The sequence below is a fragment of the Eretmochelys imbricata genome, chromosome 2 (genome assembly GCF_965152235.1).
Source record: "Eretmochelys imbricata isolate rEreImb1 chromosome 2, rEreImb1.hap1, whole genome shotgun sequence".
Lineage (NCBI taxonomy): Eukaryota > Metazoa > Chordata > Testudines > Cheloniidae > Eretmochelys > Eretmochelys imbricata.
Genome location: NC_135573.1, coordinates 108,127,266 through 108,151,365, shown reverse-complemented (window position 1 = coordinate 108,151,365; position 24,100 = coordinate 108,127,266). Strand labels below are relative to the sequence as shown.

General features: G+C 42.5%; 2 protein-coding genes across 3 annotated transcripts in view; both read left to right on the top strand.

Moving 5' to 3' along the window:
• The window catches only part of E2F3 (E2F transcription factor 3), a 53,921-nt gene extending 44,032 nt beyond the window's left edge, over positions 1-9,889 (top strand). Inside the window, exons 3-7 of the mRNA XM_077809100.1 lie at positions 3,262-3,481; positions 3,885-4,043; positions 6,905-7,019; positions 8,658-8,796; positions 9,624-9,889. Of these exons, the coding sequence (XP_077665226.1) occupies positions 3,262-3,481; positions 3,885-4,043; positions 6,905-7,019; positions 8,658-8,796; positions 9,624-9,889 (899 nt within the window). The remainder of the gene's footprint in view (positions 1-3,261; positions 3,482-3,884; positions 4,044-6,904; positions 7,020-8,657; positions 8,797-9,623) is intronic.
• Positions 9,890-21,238: 11,349 nt separating this feature from the next.
• The window catches only part of CDKAL1 (CDKAL1 threonylcarbamoyladenosine tRNA methylthiotransferase), a 652,485-nt gene continuing 649,623 nt past the window's right edge, over positions 21,239-24,100 (top strand). For both annotated transcript variants that reach the window (XM_077810573.1, XM_077810572.1), the window contains exons 1-2: positions 21,239-21,343; positions 23,356-23,398. The gene's annotated coding sequence lies outside the window, so the exon portion shown is untranslated. The remainder of the gene's footprint in view (positions 21,344-23,355; positions 23,399-24,100) is intronic.

Genomic DNA, 24,100 nt, shown 5'->3' with positions numbered 1-24,100 from the left:
AGAGAGTGGGGGCTCAGGGCTATGGCCTGGTGTTTGTGTGTGTGTCGGGGGGCATGGGCAGAAGAGGTGAGCTGGGGTCTAGTGTTCCTGCTCTACCTATCCTGGAAGGTGGCCTTCCTGGTGGCCATTACTTCTTCCCAAAGGGTCATGGAGATCTGAGCCCTTTCATCAGAACCATATACGGTCATCTCTAAGGACAAGGTTCAATTGTGGCCACATATGGCCTTCCTTCCAAAGGGGCGTCTAACAATTCCATAGTAACCAGGATGTCTCCCTACAAGTCTTCTATCCAAAGCCACAAGCCAACAGAGAGGAACAGAGACTCCATTCGCTGGATGTCAGACATGCACTAGCTTTCTACATAGAAGGGACTAAGTCATTCTGGAAATCTACTCAGCTTTTTGCAGCTGTCGCCTTTCATTCCGTCTGCCTTCCAGTCTCAGCCCAGAGAATTTCTTTGTGAATCACTTCCTGTATCTGCACATGCTACAGCCTGGCGAAGGTCCCTGCTCCCCTTACCCTGATGGTACATTTTACAAGGGCTCAAGCATCTTCAGCAGCATTTGTGGTTCAAGTTCCTATGCAGGATATTTGTAGAGCGGCAGCATGGTCGTGTCAGTCCACACCTTTGCCTCTCATTATGCCATCACCCAGCAGGCTAGAGACGACTCAGATTTCGACCGAGCGGTATTATAATCAGCATGCCAATGAACTCCGAACCCTCCACCTATGCAACTTTATCGGACCCTCGCTAGAACGTGGGATTTGGGATCCATGCCAAGTACCGCGTTATAGCTGGGACCGCGTTAAAATGAAATTATATTTTTGTGACCGAAATTTCAGTACAAGTATATGTAGTTGTGTATTTGCAGGTTATAGCGGGCTAACAATAGCATCAAATCTCGGGACTGTCGAGAAAAACGAGTCTACAAGATACAGTACTCACCACGGGCGTCAGTGGAAATTGCATTTTGAAATGGAAGCGTTTTTAATTAATTCAGTTAAATGCTTTGTGTGCTTTGTTTTGATTGTCTGCTTTCAGGTGCCATGAGCTTCCGTCTTCGTGTATGGAATGCCATAGAGAAACTTATATACACTGTATATATACATATGTATATAGAAATTTTTGTAGCGCTAATTACCTTCACATCCATAAAGTATAGGAAACCTTAGAAAATAAACTCCTACTTGAAGGAAACAATAAACGAGAAAAAAAGTGTTGCTTTATTAGAGATTTAAAGTAGACATTATAATAAACTAGTCAAGTTTTTCTTTAAAAAGTCGGTGAGTTGCTTTTGCTTCTTACGGCTGTGCTGCTTCCACTTAGCAAACTGCGAAAGATTACGTAGCTGCATAATTTTTATAGGCTCAACGTCTTGCGTCTCAAACCATTTCAAAGCAGTCTCTAAGTCGTCTACGGTCGCAGTTGATGTTGGAAACGACGTCCACTTCATCTTCCTCTTCTTTTTCCACGGCAAAGGCCAATTCTTCAGCTTCTGGAATGTTGTTTGGTCATACTGCCTGAAGAATTTGGTCATCCGTTAGACTTTCAGCAACGGGACAAAATTCTTCTGCTTCATTGTCACCTCTTATTCAGGACTCAATATTTTGTGGCAGAACAGTTATCCCGAGCCTGGACAGTTGCTGGGACAGCTCCTGCATCCATTCCATGTCTGTTCTTCCAACTTCCTCCTCTGTAAATCCCTCAGAGTCGAATTCCTCGTCAGACTGTGATATGATATATGTGTCTTGCCTCGAATGATCTTGCATGAATGATAAGGTAGTGAACACCAAGGTCACCTAAAACTCAAAAAAATTGTACTGTACTTACATTTGGGATCCATGGCTGCAACCACGTTATATCCGAATTCGCGTTCTATAGATGCGCATTTTAGCGAGGGTCTGGTGTACTTGGGAATCACCTACTTAGGCATTGACATGAGCAATCACTCGAAGAAGAAAAAAGTTAATGACCTTCCATAACTTGTTCTTCGATATATGTTGTTCAGATCCATTCCACACACACACCCCACCCCCATGCCTGCCCCTCTGTCAGAGTTAACTGACAAGAAGGAACTAAGGGGGCTACAGGTCAGTGGGCCCCTTTGTACTGGTGCTATGAGCGCATGACCCCAGAGGGCATCAGAAGCTGACCTGACAGATACCATTGGGAGAGAAACTTTCTGGCGGCGATGCTCAGGGCGAGCACACACCTATTTTGGAATGGCCATGAGCAACACTTCTCCAAGAACAACAGTTATGGAAGGTTAGTGACACCTTTTTATTCTGGGCCACATATTTGAACTGGACTCTGAAAACGCATCTATGAAATGAATAGATGCCGCCATTTGTTCATGGAAGAAACACTTTGTTATGTTCCTGTACAAATATAGATTTGTTTTGCAGTTACGATTGTATGCCACTGCAAAACTTGTCAATCAATAGAAAATATGCCCCTCTCGTTTTCCAGTGAGAGTAAGTTAGTTGCTGATTCATTGTTTAAGACCGGTAAAGTACAGCACTCTTCCCTAGTTTGCCCTCACTACCTTCACATCATTGTGAGGGTAGTGAGGGCAAATTGGGGAAAAACTCTGTACTTTACTGGTTTTAAGGAGTTGTTATAAGGTTAAGGAGAAATAATATACAGCCTTGGATGCATGATTATTAACTGTCTGTTGTGTAAATTTGGTGTAAATCTCATTGATTCATGTGAGTCATCTGTAAATTAGGGAAACTGTCATTTGGTACACCTACTGAGGAGCACCAAAGTTATGGTTAACTTAAGGGTTTCACAGGCAATTATCTGTTACCTTAAAAGAGGGATGATCAACCCATGAAGAAAACTGCCTAGCAGCCTGATTTGTGGTAAGTAATTGGTGTTGCTGCCAAGACAAAAGTATACCGAAATACTGTTAAAAAAATTTGGTTGCCATACTTTGCATAGTCTTAAACTTTCATCATGCATTATCCATTAAGCTAATGGAAAGTACATGTGTGTGTTTTTTTTTAAATTGAGTCCATGTGCCTTGATCTTTGGACAGATGCACTGTGAAACCATATAAATATCCAATGGTAGGTTTTGTGCTAATGTGAAAGTTTAAGAGCTTTCTGTAGTAAAATATGTAGGAAGTTTCTGCAAAACATATTTTGTTGCTTCAAATGCCCATTTCAAAACTGAAATGGGAAAACTGATTTGAACAGCAGCTAACAAACTAATTTCTTTCCTCCTCGTTCCTTTTTTATATTCATTTTCCCTCCAAGCTCCAAAATCTCCTTCAGAAAAGACTCGGTATGATACATCACTTGGTCTTCTCACAAAGAAGTTCATTCAGCTGCTGAGCCAGTCCCCAGATGGGGTCGTGGATTTGAACAGAGCAGCAGAGGTCCTCAAGGTGCAGAAACGGAGGATTTATGATATCACCAATGTACTGGAAGGCATCCATCTCATTAAGAAGAAATCCAAAAACAACATTCAATGGATGTGAGTATTCACCATCCTTCTCCAGCTGATTGCACTGTTATAAAGTGGCAGTGTTTCCCGTCTCTGCTTCCAGTCTCTCACTCCTGCTTCCAGCAGTCATCCAACAGACTTTCCAAAAATAGAAAAGCCTTTTAATGTTATTTATTTAAGATAGTTTTTTAATATCTGAGAGGCCTCTTGTAAGGAAATTCTTGTATTAAATGGTGCCACAATACAATGTGCCTTCTCTGAGAAGCTTGGTTTATATTGGCATCCTTTAAGCTGCTTTAGGGGATGAAGGCTGCAGTAATCAAGGCTTGTAACTTAAAGACATGCCTCTTTTTTTCCTTGTCCCCCTCCTCCTACAGTGTAGTTTTGAGTTGTAATAATGATTACAAACACCCTGCCTTCTTTGGATTTGTAGGGGCTGCAGTCTATCTGATGATGGGGGCACGCTGGCACAGTGTCAAGGCCTGTCAAAGGAGGTGACTGAACTCAGTCAGGAAGAGAAGAAACTGGATGAATTGATCCAAAGTTGCACCCTGGACCTCAAGTTGCTAACAGAGGATTCAGAGAATCAGAGATATCCTTTATGCCATCATTTCCAAAGGTGGTTAACCTCCCTGCTGCTAGAGTAAGAGTTAGGAAGACTCTTCAAAATAGAGATAAGTGACACACAGCACTGAACATTCATTCCAAAAAGTAACAGTTTACTGTGATTTAATGCAGATGTAGCTAAGAAAGCACTTACACCAATTATCAAATTATACATTTAACATTTCTGGAGCATATAAGAAATATTAATGTATGAAGAGGTCCCAAAATATCCATCTTTATATAAAGTAGTAGGACCAAGAGTTCAGCAGTTTCATTACAGTGCAGCGAAGACAAAACATTTAATTAAGTTCAGGCATGTCTTTTAAAACATTGTGCTCTTGTTTTACAATTCTGAAGCCAGATCAAAACCCACTTTTTGCAAAAATAAGCTACGTTTTTGTGTACGTATTTTTATAATATTACCTAGATCTTGTATATATGCACATATTTATTGCTTAATATATGCAAATGTATGGAAATACATCAATATGTATATAAAGATTACAAAAAAACCAAATACAAGTAGTTGAACTCTAGGAAGGCAAGGGCTGAATCTGCTTTTGTTTGCAACTTACTTTATTGTTTCCTAGCCTCTCGATACTATGGGGATAAATACCCAAACTAGATATATTTTAAATATAAGTTACTAATTTTAATAACAATGGTAAGCTGCAGAAGATTAATATATTTTCCAGTATTCATATGGCTGTGAAGAACAGGTTAATCCTAAAAAGTATCGTGGCTTTTACCAGACATCTCACCCATTGATATATGATGAAAATCTTTATTGCATACTGTAGTTGATTTTTCAAAAGTCAACATTTGATATCCGCGTCATATGAAAAACTGCACTTATTTCCTATCCTTAAAAAAAGGCTATAATGTTTACTGTGTCAATGGTAACTTTTTAACCATGACCACTGTGGAAACATCCACATTTGAATGTATTTGATCTGTGAATTGATAAGTCAGGAAATGTACCATGATATAAAATAGCAGTGCTACTGTAAACTAAATTCATTATTCCTTCCAATGGATATTGATGTGAAACCACAGAAACGCTTAACATAGGGTTGATCCTGACTTCGTCGCTGTAAAATCTGTTGCCTACCATGGTGCAGACTGACGAAGAATTACTGTTACTGTCTGCTCCTGCGGCTGAGAAGCTTGTTTTATTAGGTTTTCTCTTTTTGCTCTTAATCTCAGAGAAAAGATTTGTTTGTTTTTATTTTTTTTCTGTGAGGTGGTATCTGGACACGGTTCAAGTCCAGGCTGCATGGGTTCTCTACTTCCGTAGTGATGGCAGTAGAATTGGAGAGTAACTTAGTGATGTTATTACCTTAGGTTTATTGGAATAAGACCAGCCTTAGTTGGTTTTGTTTCTCCAACAAAGGAAATTGCATTCTTTCTTGTCAACTGTCCAAACTGTAAGAGAATTTTCAGATCTTCTTGAAAGTATTAAGAGGGTCTAGATGGCTTAGAAAATTGCTTAATGTGTTATATAGCCTTTCACCTGTAGGACGCCAGTTCAATTCCAGTCCAAATCTATTGTGAAAGAAAGCTGATTTGGTGCTTTCATTTAAGTTTGCATCTGATACAAAACCACTATGCACTTTGCCTTTCCTGGAAATCTCAGTAGAGAGGCAAAGGATTTGAATGAGCATGATGGCTGACCTACCACCTCACTTCTACAGGTGTTCAGTCCAAGTTAGTTTTGAGATACGTTAGTGGTATGGAGTTGGGACGATTAGTACTGTTCTGCTGTGCTGCACAGTGGTAATAATTTAAGGTTCAGATCTACCAAAAAGTAACACACATTAGTAACTGTCATCATAAGACTTCACTTCTGCGGTACAAAGAGTGTGGCAGGTGCTTCACGGGCAAAAATGAAGACCCTGAAGCACTTGTACGCTGACAGTAGTTATTTCCTATACTGAGCAATGAGTAATATTGAGATATCACAGTGTGGTGACTTAGAAAAACGTATTAATGTTGACCACTGTAATACTCTATATATAAACAGCAAACTTCATTTCCCAGTGCTTAAATATGACACTTTTTATGTGCACTAAATTTAAACAAGTAAAATCAATTGTTTAAGTTATTTCCTTTTTACTTTCCTCCTTTCCAAAGGGGGATTAGATGAGATTGCGCTAAGCATTTTTATGCCTGGGAACACACACAATGATGTGCACCACTTTATTATAACTTCCATCAACCTGGATGATTGCCTGGAAAACGCAGGATATAAAACCAAAATATATTGTCACAGTAATAAAAGAAAATTATAGATGCAACTCCTTGAGAAATAATTACCAACAAAATTAAATTAAAAAATTAACTGAAATTACAATATGGGTGATTGAATGTTACATTTAAAATTATTGGGGTGGGGAAGGGGGAGAGTGTGTGCGTGTCTGTATTTGCAAATTACCTTACATTTCTTTTGACGTTCCCAATTCTATGTAACTAGTTTGCAAGTATTTGAAATTTTCTGCGCGCGTGCATACACACGCACACACAGCTGGAAACAGCAGCACCCAGATCCAAGTGAAAATATCTTTTGTCACTCAATAGTGGCCCCAGCTGTTTGATCGAGGCACAGTACTGACATGCTTTGCTTAGAATCTCAACTGGTCCTTATTTGCCTGAAAGTTAGTGGCTACAAAGAATGGTTTTCAGTGTCGGGGAGAATACTGAAATTAAAATAGGGGTGAGGAGGAACAATATGGAGATTAACTGGGAGCAAAGCTTTGTAGAATCAATTATTTTTTGCAGAAACATTTTTTTTCTTTTAATGTGAATATGCTGCATCTTTGATTGTAAGGACTCCTTAACACTGGTTACATTAGCTTATGTTACATATCAAGATATTCGAAAAATTAATGGCCTTAAAGACCAAACTGTTATAGTTGTGAAAGCACCCCCAGAAACCAGACTTGAAGTGCCTGACCCAGTGGAGGTAAGAGCACCGTAGCATAATGTAATTTTTTAACTACAAATGGAGGATGTGTGTCTGTGCTTGCCTGTGGCACCTGAAATGCTTGTCTTAAATTGGATGATGTTGATATGTCTTGAGCACTTTGGGGACGTTGTCAAAGATGACGAGAACTATATAATCAGAAACTGCCCTTTATATAACTCAGATACTAATCTTATATTTCTCCTCCTCTCCTGCACTCTTGCAGTTGTATCCTTAGATTCTCATACTCTCAAGTCCAACTCCCTCTTCAACGAATTCATGCTAATCATGTTTTGAATGCAGAACATGATTAGCATGAGGAACATTTTGTCTAACGGTGTAGTAGGTAACTTTAAAAGAAGGATGTCGAAGTGCATGATTCTGAATGTGCTAATGACCCTCAGCTTGCTAATAATGTACTGCAGCCTTGACCAGCTCCACTTGCCTGAGGGAAGTGATTCTTTTTCTATTGTGGAATTAATATTTGTGTTTTTCATCGTAATAGGAAGCGTGACTGACTAGGTACATTTTCACAAAAAAAAAAAAAAAATCCTAGACTGATGTAATGAAAGAGAAAAATACTAACTTCTCAAGGTGTGGGAATTTTAATCTCAGAAGAAGGTTCCTACAGAATCAGTCTGGTATAAGACAGTGACATTTGCTTTGTTAAGAGGAGCAAGGGAATAGATCAATATGGAGATGAAATACAAACTGAAAAACTTTTTTAAGATGTGAAAAGGCATCTCTGCCATGTCCTTTAAGTCAGAAACATTTTAAATAAATCAAACCATAACACACTATTCTGTGACTATTGCACTGTAAATCCCATCCTATCATAAAGCAACAAGTTATAACTATTGGGACAAAGTATTAAGTGTCCAATCCCCTTTATATGTACCTCCTATAACATAACACAGAAATCGGTGAACTTCTAAGGCCTGGTCTACACTATAGAGTTAGGTTGATATAGGGCGGCTTACATCAATCTAACTCAGTAAGTGTCTACACTAAAATGTCCTTCCGCCAATATAAGTTACCCACTAAACCGACCTAATAACTCCACCTCTGCGAGAGGTGTAGCGTTTAAGTCGATATAGTTAGGTTGACGCAGTGTCTGTGTAGACACTGAGTTGTTTATATTGCCTGTTGCTGCCCAGGAGCTGATGGCCGGAGCGCCGCCCGGGGGCTGATGGCTCAGGCTGTCAGTGCCCAACAATTCCCCACTTAAGTCGGTGCGAGCACTCCTGGTGAGGACGTGCACCACCTACAGAAGGAGCGTAGTGTGGACCTAAAGAGCCGATTTAGTTACTGCGTTGGCTATAGGTTGATCTGACTTGAGACGATTTAAATTTGAAGTGTAGACATGCCCTAAGTTTGTTACAAAGAGGTGGGTAGGCTTAAATGCTCTCTTCCTAACTAAGGTTTGTCAGTAAAACCTTTCCCATGTTACAAAAATGAGGTGACATGTAAACACAGGGATTGATGTGGAATATGTAATGCCTCTGATCATTATACCGGAATTCAAACAGTGGCAACCAAAACATACCATATCATACAACCTCCAGTGGTGACAGAAAGGTCACTATTATAGTGCTTGTTAGCACAGAACTTTGCTTAAATTTGAAATCTTTTTGTTAGCAGAATGCGCTGATCCATTTATCTAGTACCGAAGGACCTATTGAGGTTTATCTATGTCCAGAAGAGAATGACAGCCTCAGTCCTATTAAAACATACAATCAGGACCACAACGGAAATATCTCAAAAACAATTTCCAAAGGTAAAATTCTCTTTCTGTTATGATGCACAAGGTCTTCAGAGTTTAACATGAAAGTTTAACTAAAAGAAGTAATCTGTACAGGTGCCTGGTTTTTTGGTTGGTTTATTGTCTAAGACAGAAAGATGTAAGGTTTCTAGACTGCATATTAGAAAATGTATTTCCCCTGTTTGTCATTTGCTTATTATCAGGTTTGGTATTCACATGTGGTATGAAACTATATGTCCTAATTTATCATAAATATATATAATATCGAAAATATATCTAGTTTATTATCACTTGCTGACATACAACAAAAAGCAGCAAACAAACATAATGTTTCTCATAATCGGAGGCAGAATTTTAAATTCACTTATTGTCATTTGCAGATAACCAATGTCAGACATTGATGACATTTTATATTTATTTAGAGAGCCTTAAACGTACTTAACTTTGAAATGGTCTCAGTCATTCTGTATGGCCTGCTAAGACTTTAATACATTAATAATAGGCTTACTTAGTGGGTCCTATTGAATAATTAGTGTTTTTAATTTAATTTAAATATAAATAATTGCTGACAAATACCACTTTCTGCAGCATGATTTTGGTAAATTGATTAGTGAATCTTAAACTGCTGTGATCGACTTGTTACTGGACTTAGTGATATTTTTTTCTGACATGCTGTTTATTTTGTATAATCAGGTGGATCTAGAACAAGAGGGCCACTTTTTATTTGCTTTGTGTTTAAAGAACACGATGAAAAACCCTCTTTGCAGCATTGAGTAACTTTATCTTATCCAGGCATAATATTTCCAATAGGATAAAATATCTTTTATTTTCACATCTTACAGATCTGGCTTCTGGTAACGCAGGACAAGGGGACTGCTCGGTAAATATGGCAAACCTCTCTCCATTGGCTTCTCCAGCCAACCTTTTGCAGCAAACAGAGGACCAAATTCCCTCTAACTTCGAAGGGCCATTTGTGAACTTGCTGCCTCCTCTGCTTCAGGAAGATTACCTGCTGAGCCTTGGGGAAGAAGAGGGCATCAGTGATCTCTTTGATGCTTATGATTTAGAAAAGCTTCCCTCATTGGTGGATGAATTTATATACAGCTGATTATATTTTGTTAATTATTTTCCATATAAACCATTTTTTTTTAAATGGAACCAGAAATCCTGCTGTGATTCTGTGTTGTCCCCTCCCTCCTACCTACTCCCAAGTGTAGCATTACAGAGTCAACCACAGACTCCTGAGCAATGCTGACATTTTCATGAAATACTTCCTAGAATAGTATGAACACAACTGTAGGCTCTTGCAACAAAGCCTTGTTTAACCTTAGGCTCCAGGCCTTGTGCATCAGCAAATGGCACATCATGCAGGCAGGTGATCATAAATGGTTCCTCTCTCACCCCTCCCCCAAACTCTGCTTACTGTGTACAGTGGGCTTGTGGAGAAGGGCTCAATGAACTGGTTTAGTCACAAATAGCAATTTTTTAAATTGTATTTCAAGCTGTGCCTTCTGTGGAAAACACATGTCTTCTGACTCTCACAATATGGATTGTACCTGCAGTAAATGTAAATAGGAAGTAATGCAAGAGTGTGTAATGGGTTTCTTGAACTCTTCCTGGGAATGTTTAAATTACTCTCATAATGCTCAGTTTGAGCAATGTATTTGTCTCAGTATGAGGTCAGATACTAATGTCCTTATAAGTTTTTAATAAAAAAATAAACTTTAAATATAGTGTATATTACAAATATGGACAAAGATTACAGTTCTGCCACTTCTCATAGTAACCACAGATTTTTAAAATGCTTACATATGTGTGTGAAAGTGTTTCTCTTTTTAAAATGAAACAAAGATGCACAGTTCAATTTTACTGCCCCCAGTGTGCACACTAGACCTGATACATAAATTTTTGTGGTACTAAGTGGGGCTTTGTGTTAAGTGCCTACTAGATATGCACTGTGTTATTCTCTCTATGGAAAATAATTTATACCAAGCTTTGTTTGTTCAGTATACCATATTTATAGCAGCGGGTAAGCTGCCTCTGCTTCCAGCTTTTATAATTCTCCTCGCCAGCAATGCAGAGCTTTTTTTCCCCAAAGCAAGAACTACATAACTGTAAGTACCACATTAACTGAATTAAGTTTATTTTTTGAAACTCTTTGGTAGTATAGTAAAGCACCAATATTTATTTTTTGAAAGTGAGAGGAATTCTAATAAGTCTTAAATATACCTTCTGTTTTTGTTTAAAATGTTGCCACTTTATGGGCTAAATGTTGGTGTAGATGATGCCCCATATAAACTTTTTTTTTGTTTGTATTACTGTCATGATTATCTGACACACATAGTAAATTAGTACTATTTTGTATTGTAGTTTGCATATGATGTATGCAGGTTTTCTGGTACCATTGAGTTGCTGCTATAAAAGCTCACATATGAAATGACTAAAAGTAACAGTACTAGAATAAGAACTATATGACTGAGCTTTAGAATATAACAATGTATAAAGTGCAACACATTAAGAACTGTTAAACAGTGTTAAGTGTGTGTTTATATGTACAAATGTGTGCATAGTTCATTAAGTGGTTATATTTAAGTTGATATATGTTCTGTACTCACACTTTAGTTACGTAGCAGATTTGTACAATAGGAATTAATTTGTAAACACTGCCAGAATATTTTCTAGCTTATTCGTAATTTTTTAAGAGTTTTTTTGTTAAATGATGTGGATCTGTAAATAAAATTGCAGTATTTAAATTTTAGTCTTGTGGAAGAGGAAAGTAAAAGTTGTGTAAGCATGACATTTTCTGAGAGACAAGGGGGCACTTTGTGAGAAGGATAAAATTGAGACTAATAGATTATATTATTGTCCTTTTTGTTATACTGTTTTGTATAAATTAAACACTTGTCCCAATGTGTGTGGGCAAAATACTAATCTAAATTAGCTTTGCATTGTATGCTAGTTGAGAAAAAAGAAACCCTGTAAAATAATGTTTAAAAAAAAAAAAGCTTTTATGAGTTTTGTAAATAGATTTATTAAAGGGTGACCTGTTCTCTAGCTGTGATCTTACCACTTTAAATGGATGTAATTTGAATAAATTTTGTATGGTAATGAATCAATAAAAAGGATTTTTTAAAGAGTTTAGATTTGTATACAGGTGTTCATTTTTGAATATTTTTTAAATTCTTGTTACTCTTGGTACTTTTAGATCAATATCATTTGTCTTAAAGAAGTCCTTCATCAGGTATAGAAGTTACTGTTGTAGTTTTTTCCCCCTCTTTTATTTAATGAGAGAAACTTCTTCTATTTATGAAGAATTGCTTATTAATTAGTCAGGTTATACCATTCAACACCAGCAGTATTCCAATAGATTACTTGTCTGTGTAGTGCTGACAATGTGCTCAGTGCTGTACAAGACAGAAAAACAAAGACAGACCTTTACAATCTAAAGAAAAGGCATGCATACAAGATGTGACACACTAGGAAATTGAGTGGTGGGATGACAATGTTTTATTTAATTTAACTTTAAGCATTAAGAATTCCTATTTATGGGCTTCACAGGAGAAATGTTTTTTAGGAGGTTGGTAACTTAAGGAACTGATGGGAAGACTCCCTGTCTGAATCAAGATTAATTACACTGAAGACATTGGGGGTATGTTTACACTACAAATGCAAACCCAGGCTTAGTAGAACTTGAGTTAGCAGACCCAGGGTTTGTTAACCTAGGGCTCGAGCATGTACAGCCATTTGTATCCCTGGTTATGAATTGTTGAACCCTGGGTTCCAATTTGGGTGTCTAGGATCCACAGAGCATGATGCAGGCTTCAGTCCAACCACCTATATCTCAGATTTCCTAGTGCCCTTCCGAAGTGTGGCCACTCTAGCTCTACCCCTTTGTTCATAGTGTAGTGGGGAAGAACTTGACGGTTCACCAACTTGACTGTCCAAAGAACAGAAGGAAAGTTAGCCCACGGGATTGTGAAATATTTTTGGTGGACTCCCAGAGCAAAGTCCATTTGGGCTTCTTCTACACTGCACAGGAATAGGGCTTGAAGCCTGGGTCCTGGCTTGACTCAGGCTCAAACCCTCCATTCCCATGGGGTTCTAGGACCCTGGGTCCAAACCCAGGGTTAGCAAGATTTGTGGGTAGACAGAATGGTGGTTAGGTTTGAGCCTGAGTTCAAACCCCAGGCTTACTGCAGTGTAGACATACGCTGGTGTGACACTGTCATAAAAACAAGGTAACTTAGAAGAGAATCAGGGTCTTTGCCTTACCTCCCCAGTCAAGGCAGGATCTGTCTGGATGCTAGAGCTGCACCCAGGCAGCTGATGGGCAGAATCCTGTGCTAAGTCTCTATCTGTGTAAAACAGGTATTTGTTCCTTCTGCCTTCCCCTTCTGAGACTCCAGCATGGTGGGCAAAGATGGAAAACTGAGCTTGTTGTCAGGGGAGACTGCCTACTTGACCAGAAGGGATTGCTGACAATCATGAACAGGGTTGGATACTCCTGATAATGACCTTCTGGTTTCTCCACAGTGGCAGGGAAATGGAGGAAGAATCTTTTCATTCTTTCAGTGTCTGGGTTTAGGGTACCAGCATCTTTCCCTGCCTGCAGCAGTTTATGAATACTATATCTACCAATGGTGGCAGTTTGCATGTTTTTTCCCCCTGATTCTCATAATCTCCTTTCTGGTCCAGAGATACACTATCCCGGAGAGAGGCCAGGACTACTAGCCCTTAAAGTTTGCAGAAGCACCACAAGTGACAGCAAGCAGGAGGAACTGGTTTCCGAACATCAGCACTCAAAATGAAAGGCTCCCTCCCAGTTCTCAGAAAACGCTTTGGAGAAGCCAGTAATCCAGCTAACAGTTACATCCATACTCTTTCCTACTTGAAGCTGTTAATCATCTCTTTCTCTCCTCCCTGGATTCCTAGATCTCTGTTCCTTCTATGTACTCCATGCTGGAGCTCTAGATGAGGGAGACAAAACAGGGAAAAAAGACCTCAGATTGAGGTTCTGCCTTATGTCCCTAAGTGCCATTCCTGTGACAGAAGAGCACCTGGACAAATCCTGCTTCAAGCGGGGTTGTTGGTTAAGCAGAATCTTAATTGCGACTAGCGTTGTTCATGCTCTGGAAGCCAGATTTCTCGGTGAAACATACCCTTTAATTACTTCTGAAGAAAGTGTGCAGTGTGCACTTCAGTGTGTCTTGTGCAGCAAGATTTAAGAAATTTATGAGGCACTACAAAAATGTATGTGGCACTTGCTTTTTTCCATCTCTTTGCAGCACCCCAATTCTGGGAAGTATACTAACAAAATTTCAAGACCAGAAAAGACCATTATGACAAGATGGCTATTGTAGTATAGATGAACCTGAACTAATCCAAAATTCCGATCCAACTTTGTAGATGGATTTGAAACCATCTCTAAAATGGCCTGAATTCATGATCTCATTGAAATTCCAGTGATAGCTACTGATGGTTTACTCCCAGAGTCAGATGAAGGTCTAGCATTTCTCTTGTGGGAGTCACTCTAGATCGTATCTGTCAAACCAATCCTTTCCAAAAGATTTACTAGGACCTTAGTAGGTTCTGAATCCAAACCTTTCAGCTTGGTTCTTTAACCAAGGTGTCCTTGTGTGCTGAAACATCCTTGGCACGGAAACCTTGGAAACTCATTCTCAAAACTCCACTGGGATATCTCTGGAACCTATTCATTCAGTGCTACCCCACTTACTGGCTCTGAAGATGGCTAAGACTTCTAATCTGAGACTAATGCCTGAATTTTTAAAAAACCCCGGTGTATAATTGATTTAAATCATATAAGGTCCAAACATTGGCATTAATGCTTTGTTTCTGAAGTCTAGTCATAAAGCTTTCCTAGGGTCTGCTCCACTATCAGCTGCTAATGCTGAATCACTAGACCTGCAGTCTTGTTCTTTCTAAGTGAAATCAATTGCACACTGACCTCCCCTGAGCTACCAGGGAACAACAATAAATAACTTTTGGCAGCTGCTCCAGGTACAACATTGTCTTGCAACAAAGGTCTTGGTTCTGATCAGAGTGGGCCCTTTGGTGATCTTCTCCCCCTCCACCCTTCCACCTCCCACCTCCCCGATGCTTTAGTCCTAGAACCTATTCTATTGCAATGCCAGGAAGACCTTGGACTTTCATCCTTCATTTGGGCATAGCAGACAATCTGCTTCAGGAGCAGATCCCTCAGGAGTTACTTACCTGAACCTGAGTACTCAGGTAGCAATAATGTCCAATGGGAAAGCACTTAATTGAGAATCCCATATTTACAAGTTGAGATAAACAGCACCAAGTTCTCAAAATTGTTGGTGTGTTAGTTCTATTGCTATGCCACAGCACTGGCTAATTTTCACCTATAAGATGACATGTCCAGACTAGGCCTCTTTATTACCCTTTATTTTATTTATGACAATGCCCATTCTCTCCAGTCCAGAGTCAAACAAGACTCACATTATTGACAAACTCTCTTTTCCTTACACTGGAATTGGGAATTTCTCTCCGTTCCCTCTGATTCCATTGGTTCAGGAGAGCTGCCTGCATGTCAGTTGAGATGCAGCAAGACATTGTCATAGCCAAAATGGGTCTTGGCAGTTTGGTTCAAACATACTCTTTGTCTTCAAGTTGGGGTAAAACTCTCCACCTGATCCTGAATCATTTCAGGTTGACATCCTGACGTCTCAATTGCAACTGTGCATAATGGGGGCATTTTTCAAAAATCTTGTGGTTTCTTATAAAAAACAAAACAGGAGCTTTTGACGAAACATGCTCCTCTTACTTTAAGCATTGCCATCTGTTACACTTCAAACATTCAAAACCATGCTATTAGTTCTTCCAAGTTGCATGGGTTGTAACTTCAGCTTCTAGTCTCACATGCTTAGGGCCAACAGTCCTCACTCACCTTACAATACTCTAGCTGTTAGAAGGATTGCTGCATGTACCATCAGGGCTACTTGAGGCAACTGCTTTGCCTTCATGGCTGCTCCAGAGGAATCTGGATTTCTTTATAGCAGTATGCATGGTTGTGTTGTGAGTGCCATGGGGTGGATGTATTCACTTACCTGGCCAGAGGTCAGGTATTTCCTATAGTGCCTGTACCACTTTTGATTTAGGGTCAGAGTCTTGTTTCACAAAGCTCTTGGGATCTCTGGTCTGCTAGTTCTCAGAATATCATCTGTACTGTGGTACTGGGCTCTGTACCTTTAAGTACCTTAGGTTCAGAGACAGAAGTCTGTGGGAACGGTGCTGCAGAAGCCCATGTATAGTTATGCAGAGGCAATTGGAACTGGCATCTGAATAAAGAGTATTTCTTTCAAGCACCTTGGGCTCAGAGTGATTCCTATACCATGTGTACAATACACCCGAGAAGAGGATATTTCTCTTAGCCGCAGCTGAGATACAGACTGCATGGCCAGTCCTCTATAAACTTTAGTCCAGTGGCTCTCAAACTTTTGTACTGGTGACCCCTTTCACACAGCAAGCTTCTGAGTGCTACCCCCTCCCCTGTGCCCATATAAATTAAAAACACTTTTTAATATATTTAACACCATTATAAATGCTGGAGGCAAAGTAGGGTTTGGGGTGGATGCTGACAGCTCACTACCCCCCATGTAATAACCTTGTGACCCCCTGAGAGGTCCTGACCCCCAGTTTGAGAACCCCTGCTTTAGTCCATATGAGAAATGTGATCGGGTCAGTCAGTACCTCAAATATCAATTTTCATTCTCAAATCATCTCTGTTTCCACCTCAAACAGGCCTCTAATTTACATGTATCTCCCCAACTCTCTTTTATACATCCTTCATTACCCGTAGTAAGACTTGGCAGGTGTTGAATCACCTGGCTATACCAAAAAGTTTACAACAAATTTGAAGACAACATCCATTGCAGGCCTTCTGCCTTGGTTGTAGAATTTGAAGAGCTGTTGCTTGAAGCTCTGCATTTGTACATATATAGGAAAAAAAAGAATGTCCCTCACTTAAGTTTGATGTGGGAGAGTGAAATTGTGGTCACTTCCAATATTCTCTTGAACTGCTTTCTGCAGCTGATTGCTTGTTTTGGCAAGCTCTTTCTGGGACTTCAGGCTTTGCAAGCACCTGACGGAACTCAACATGAGGTCTCGGTTGGACCTGAGACCTTCCCACTCCTTGCCTCATCAACTGGAGCTGTCAAGCACTATCCTGCCAGTACCAACGGAATACTCCAGCACACCCAAGGATATCTCTGAAAAAAGGCACGATGAGGGTAAGGAGAAACACCCTTAGAGGAAGGAGGGCAAAACGACCCTCCTAAGAAGAGGGTGGCTTTCCCCCTTCCCTTGGGATCAAGTGAGACTCTGTTCCCCTGAGATGGCTCATCTGGAACTCATGGGGATCACGGGCCAGCACTGACAGTACCAAGAGCTTTTAATGCTCTGAAACCATCTGCAAAGGTGTGTCAGGACAGTATGAGCAGATTGCGTTTTGCACCAGTGGTTTCCACACTACACCAAAATAACTACATCCATACCAACATATCCAATTCCAAAGCCAGTTTTCCTCCTGCCTGACCTCAGTACACCCTGCTTGAGGATCTGGCAATTTACACGGATTCGGTGTCACTGATCCCGACAGACTTGGTGATAGAGACTTCCATATGTTGTCCACACGTCACTCTCTATCCTAAGCTCCAGTAGGGCCAGGGACACTCCCACATTGTCGGCATGCTATTCATAAGGCTATGCTTCCAGCTGAGCTACCAAAATGTGGACCTGGTACCAATGGCTCCACCCTTTGAGTCCAACGATCCTTACTCTGAGGAAGAGCAGGTTCCATTGATGGTCTATACCTGGGCAGGCCAGGCAGTACCAAAAGCTGCTGAGAAGGATTGCTGACATTCTCCAGAGATCCTGCTGCTGGTTTGTGAAACCATTCAATGTCCATTCTCTGCAGACCTGAAACTTATGTAAGGGGACTGTTGCCCCCTTACTAACATTCAGTGGGAGTGTTTTGGTTTTCTAGCTCCCAGTACTAAAAAGGGGAAAGGGTTGATGGGGAATCAGGACCCTGAGACTGACAGTCGCCAGGAACAATGGGGAGAGGCCAATGCTCCAGCTCATCCTGAATGACAGGGCTAGCAGGCTAATCAGGGAGTCAGGAGGCCAGGGAGGTCCCGTCCTCCGCATGAGCTGGATTTGCCTGGGTCAGACAGACAGAGTGAGGCTGAGCTAAGGAGAAAGCAGGGGCCCAAGCTAAGCTGGGGAGCAGAGCTGTGCCAGATCCAGAGAGAGCAGACTTGCCCTGGGAGCAGAGCTGCAGCAACCAGAGCCAGAGGGGCCAGAAAAGCAGCCCAGGAAGCAGATCAGTGCTGGGAGCAGAGTCACAGAAGCAGCCTGCAGAGCAGACCTGTCCTGGGAGCAGAGCTGCAGCAACCAGAGCCACAGGGGCCAAAAAAGCAGCCCAGGGAGCTGGAGGCAGAGCAGCAGCAGCAGCAGTGCGGAGACCGAGTGGTGGAGCTGAGGCAGGAGCAGTCCAGAGCTGGGTGCGGTGAGCAGCTGGGGAGAGCGAGGGGGACCCTGGGCAGCGGGCCCAGCACAGGGAAACGCCTCAGCCAAGGGGCTCTGCAGGCCAGGCTTGGATCATAACCCCGACAGGGCGGGGGCGATACTGGGAAGAAGGGTCCTACCACTTAGAGCCTGAGAGCGTGTGGCCACCACCAGAGCAAGTGTCCAACCCACAGCATCCCTGCAGCAAAGCCAGGGCCTGAGAAGAAGGCCTGGGACTTACAAGGAACAGACTGTGAACTGCCCTGACATTCCAGAGACACTGTTTGTGATGTTCCCTGCACAGAGCAGGTTGATGTGTTCCCTTTAACCTTTCCCATTTTTCCTTATTCTTTTTAAAATTAATTGTTGATTAAATAACTTGCATTTGCTTTAACTTGTATGTAACCGTCAGTGGGTCAGAGAAGTGCCCAGTGCAGAGAGAGTACCCCGGAGTGGGGACTCCCTAGCCCCTGTCCTAGGTGACCACAGCAGGGTTGGGGGTCGAGCCCCCCAGGAATCCTGGGCCCAGCCTTGTTGGGGTTAGGAGGACTCTGCCAGACAGGAGAGTGGAAGGGGAGTCCTCAAGGGCAGGGAGGCCACTGGGTAAAGGAAGTGGGACTCAGATCCTTTCGCTAGCCCACTTCACCAGGGTAGTGCAGAAGCCAGGAAAGTTCCCCACAAGAGCGGGACTATTCCCCCGCTTACACTTAGAGAATGAGGATAGATTTTGTTTGCATTGCTTGTCCCTTGGGTGTTGAAGTATTTGGTAGCTGCGATGTGGAGCATTTGAGATATAAAACTATAGTAATGGCCTGTGTCTTGTCTTTTTGTTGCTTTTCTCCAAGCAGTGGTTGCTCCTCCTTAGTTCTCAAGCCTTTTCAGCAGGGCCGGCTCTAGGCACCAGCTTTCCAAGCAGGTGCGTGGGGCGGCACTGAGAATGGGGTGGCAATCCGTGCCTCACGGTGGCAATTCGGCGGCAGCTCTGCCGCTCTTCCTGCTGCGGCGGCTTTTGGGCGGAAGCTCTGCCGCTCTTCCGGGCACAGCGGCAATTCGGCGGCAGCTCCGCTGCTGTTGCGGTGGCAGCAATTTGGCGGCGACTGCTTGGGGCGGCAAAATTGGTAGAGCCGCCTCTGCTTTTCAGTCTTCCTCTTCAACAAATGCAGAGGCACTAATTGAAAGACATGCTCTATTTCATTTATCAGACATTGGGCTTGATAATGATCACACATAGTATGGAAGAATAAGTTCCCCTACTACAAGAATCACTGAGTGAAATTCTATGGCCTGTGTTACGAAGGAGGTCAGTCTGGGCTTTAAAATCTATCATCATCTAAAGGGACCACTACTAAACAACATCAGTTATCAGGAAGGACGTTGGAGAAGAGATTAGTACCACTCACTGCTGCAAGGTAGAGATGGGAGCAGTTAAAACTGACATACTGATGAGTTACTATCATCACTTTATGTTTCATGGGCAGGATCCCTGAACACTGTGTATGTGTTTACCACAGACTTTACATACAGACTCAACACAAACATATATGATATTTTAATCAACAGCAACAATGTTTCAATGTCTGATACCAGATAATGCATGTGTTACATACAGGCTCTCAGGAACCTGGCCTACACAGATTAGTTTTTAAAGACCGCTTCAACGCTTCATGGTGTATTCTGTTAACTCTTGTCTCTCTTTGTCCTGTTCTAATTTTTCACATCTCTCCCATTACTTTGCTCTCACTGATATCCTATTTTCCTGTGACTGGCCTCAGATAAAAATATTGTATAATTAGTTTAAGTGTAATAATATTCATAGATGGAGGAAGAGACTGCCAGGCTTTATCTGCTGTTAGATAAAAAGCTCCTATTAGTAGACCCATGGCTTTCACAACTTTTCTACTTGCTATAGGGAGAAAATCAGTTATTTTTAGAAAAAGGGATTCTAAGGCCACTGCAAAATGAATTAGCATGACATCCATAATGCAATTACAAAAAACTGTGTTTTTAATGCCCTGAAGGAGATACAGCCTGCTCCAAAAAAATACTGTGAATATATGCACTTTGAGATGTTTCAGATACATTATAATTCTCTTTTCTGCAAGTTAAAAAAAAATCAGTAGTGTTGTTGTTCTTTCCATCTGGTATCAGGAGGGGTGGTCAGGGGACAAGGGGGGGCGTTGGATAGGTCGGGGGTTCTGAGGGGGACAGTCAGAGGTGGGAGGCGGTGAATAGGGGGCAGGGGCCAGGCTGTTTGGAGACCTGTGCACAGCCTTCCCTACCTGGCCCTCCATACAGTTTTGCACCCTAATGTGGCCCTTGGGCCAAAAAGGTTGCCCAACCCGGACCGAAGCCATGTGCTGGGCCTTGAGGCAAACTCTGACAGATTTATCCTGGAGGCCGCATGTGAGCTGGAGCTGTTAGGCATATCACCCATTAAAACGCAGCCTTGGCAGGGCCCCTGGCCAGGTGCCTGTGCAACCCGAAGCGGGCCCTGTTATGGCCTCAGCAGCCCAAGGTGAGTGGCGCTAACTCCGGCGCTTTCAGCGCGAGCCTCCCAGGAGCCGGGGTGGGCTCGGAGCCGAAGCCGCAGGATCCCTGCGAAGGTGCCACGCGCAGCCGGCAGGCAGGTTGCAGCCCCTGGCGGCGGAGAAAAGCAGGGACACGTGCCCCAGCGTCAGGGAGCGGCTCGGCCGCTAGGGGGCCGCCGGACAACGAACAATCTCCCCACAAACCTGGCCCCACCCTCCCGAGTGGAACGTTCGGCAGCCCCGCCTCCCTCCGCCCTGCGAGCGGAGGTGGGAGGAGCCCGGGACTCAGAAGGCTCAGCCCAGACCTGGGGGCGGGGCCAGCCTCGCTCTGGTAGGGGGTGTGTTTGTGCGGAGCTGAGGGCCCAAGGTATGGAATAGTTTGGCCGCCCTGGGAGCCCGTCGCGGCTGCGACGTTTTGACGTGTGAAGGGGCGGGGCGGACGGCAGGCATCATGGTGGAGTCCAGCTGAGGGCGCGGGCTGGGAGGTGAGTCGTAACTGCCACCCTTCCCCCTCCCCGAGTCGTTTATTCAGCGTGTAGCCCCATCCCCTAGCGGGTCTCGCGGGGGCACAGCCCACTCAGGCGCATTTCTGGGGCTGCCGGGGGGCGCGGGCTGGCCCCTCAAGAGCAGCGCGGGGCGGTAACACTCCCCCGCCCCGGCCCCTTGTGGTGGCACATCCCCCCCTTCCCCCGCCTGCGAGCGGCGGCCCCCCGTGTTAACGGGAGGTGGGGGCGGCTTGTGCGGAGCCCCTGGGGTGGCAGTGCCCGGGGCCCTGCGCGGAGCGCGCGGCTGTGCTCTGTCCCCCAGCGTGGGCAGCCCCTTGGCAGTACCGGTAACGTCGTAGCCGGCTCCCGCCTGGCGCTGCTGGTGCGCAGCTCTCCACGTGTGTGTGTGGGAGGGGGCAGGATCACTGTCCCCATTTTACAGATGGAGGAAACCGAGGAGGCACCTGCCCGGCAATCCTGGGGCTCGTGTGGCTTGTGGGGACTCCGTAAGCGAGCGAGCGCGGAGCTGCCTGGCTGGGGTCCTGGTACCGTGGCACCGCTGGCTACCTGTGCGAGGAATCACCCAGTGTCTCCAGCAGGCTCTGCAGCTTGTGCTGTCTTGGCTTCTTTGCTACCTATACCTGAGCCAGCTAGCTGCAGAGGCGCTCTGTGATTGCAGTGTGCATATCCTGGAGCACAGAGGTGAAATTACTTGCCTGGTCACCCAGTACGCCTGAGGCCGCTGGGAATAAACCCAAGTTTAAACCTAATAAACCTAAGTTCCAGTCTGTGGTTCTAGCCATTAGGCAACACTGCTGGACCCATGTTCTAAGAATATGTTGGCTAAAGCTCAGCGTCTGGTTTTTTCCTCCCATGGTGTTATGAAAGATGACCAGATCTGTTAGTTCAGTCCATCATGATGCATTCAAACCAGAATCTTTTGAATGCCAAGATTTGTCTATTCTTTCCTTTTAAAATATATATTTTTTAACATGAAGATGAATCTGTGAGAAGGCCTGTTGCAAATACTATCATCTGTGATGTGTTGGAACAGAAGTGACTGAACAGACAGATTTCAGAGTAGCAGCTGTGTTAGTCTGTATCCGTAAAAAGAAAAGGAGTACTTGTGGCACCTTAGAGACTAACAAATTTATTAGAGCATAAGCTTTTGTGAGCTACAGCTCACTTCATTGGATGCATGAAGTTCACAGACAGAAGCTCACATTTACTAATCAGTGATACTTATGTGGTCTCAGCTCAATTCCTTCTAGGGCATATGTGGATGTCAAAAATCACCATCTAGTTAACTTTGTTAGCACTCTGCAGCAAGGACTGAATGATCAATAAGAGAAAAGTACTGACTTAATCCCAAGATGTGGTCTCTCTCAATCATTTGCTGCATTGGTAGCGCAGTGTTCAGGAACTTGCATTATTACTGCATGTACTGTATTCTGGTGGATAAATCAGGATCTTCCATTTATAGAGCTCTGAGATTAGTACCTTTCCAAAACACTAACACTAACACTAAACACTCTTAAAGAAAATAACGCACTTCAGAGTCGATATGTAGCTCATAGTGGTCATATTGTGCAAACTCATTAGGGTGACCAGACAGCAAGTGTGAAAAATCGGGACAGGATGGGGGGTAATAGGAGACTATATAAGAAAAAGACCCCAAAATCGGGACTGTCCCTATAAAATTGGGACATCTGGTCACCCTAAAACTCATTAGTAAACAAAACTTTTATCAGTACACTTCTGCCACCTTAGACTTCTCTTTTTACACTGAATATTTATCCTTATCTGGAATAGCTGCCTTACTGCAGGAGTCTGTAAACATGTTCCTCAGGTGCCAAATGCAGAGTGCAAGTACACAGCCAAAATTGAAGTGGTTACTAAGTTATGTATTTAAGAACACATAAATCAAATTCAATAACTGATATTCTATCTATGGCAGACTTGTGAGTATGTTTAGGTGAATCTTGTCTCTAAGAGCCTTTTCTACTTTTCAGATACTTTATTCAAGAGAACTTAAGACACGTTGCATAAATCAAGGTATGTTTTTAGTCTGGTCATGGTGTTTTAGTATGTTGCTTTAGAGCGATCTAATTTTTTTCATTTTATGAACCTGAAAATAGGGTTTGTCTAATTTTAAAATGCTTTGTTCCATAACTTGTCTCTCACTTCACCTAGACCTTACTTAAGAAAAGAGCTGTAGTGTCTTGGAGCAATTATTGTTTCCAAGGGCCTGTTTACCCCTCTCTTAGCATAGATTTTTGGTTTTCTGTTCATACAAGGTGGACTGGTTTAACTAAATCAATTTAAACATTTGTTTTTAAATTTAGTTAGATTGGTGCAGACTTCTACACAGATACTTAAATCAGTTTAACCCAGGCTTATACTGATTTAGCTAAGATGGTAAGGAATTGATTTAACACAGTCGTCGTAAGACAGGCTTAAATTGAGTTATGAGCGTTCACAGAGGGTTTTGTACCTGTTTGATTTTTAAATCGCACGTTTAATTAAACCATTGCAGTATGGTGTGTATATTGGGCCTGTGTGGTGTTTTATTGCATGCTAGAGGAAGAAACTTCAGACTGGGGAAAATGAATAATATAAACTTAATTGATTACCTTTTATAACTTACTTCTGGAGTGTTTCATTCATGGTTAGTTATGTTCTCAGGTTAGCAGTATAAGTTGACTGCTAACATTATGTCCATCTTGTTTTTTATTAATTTATTGGCTTGCCAGCTTG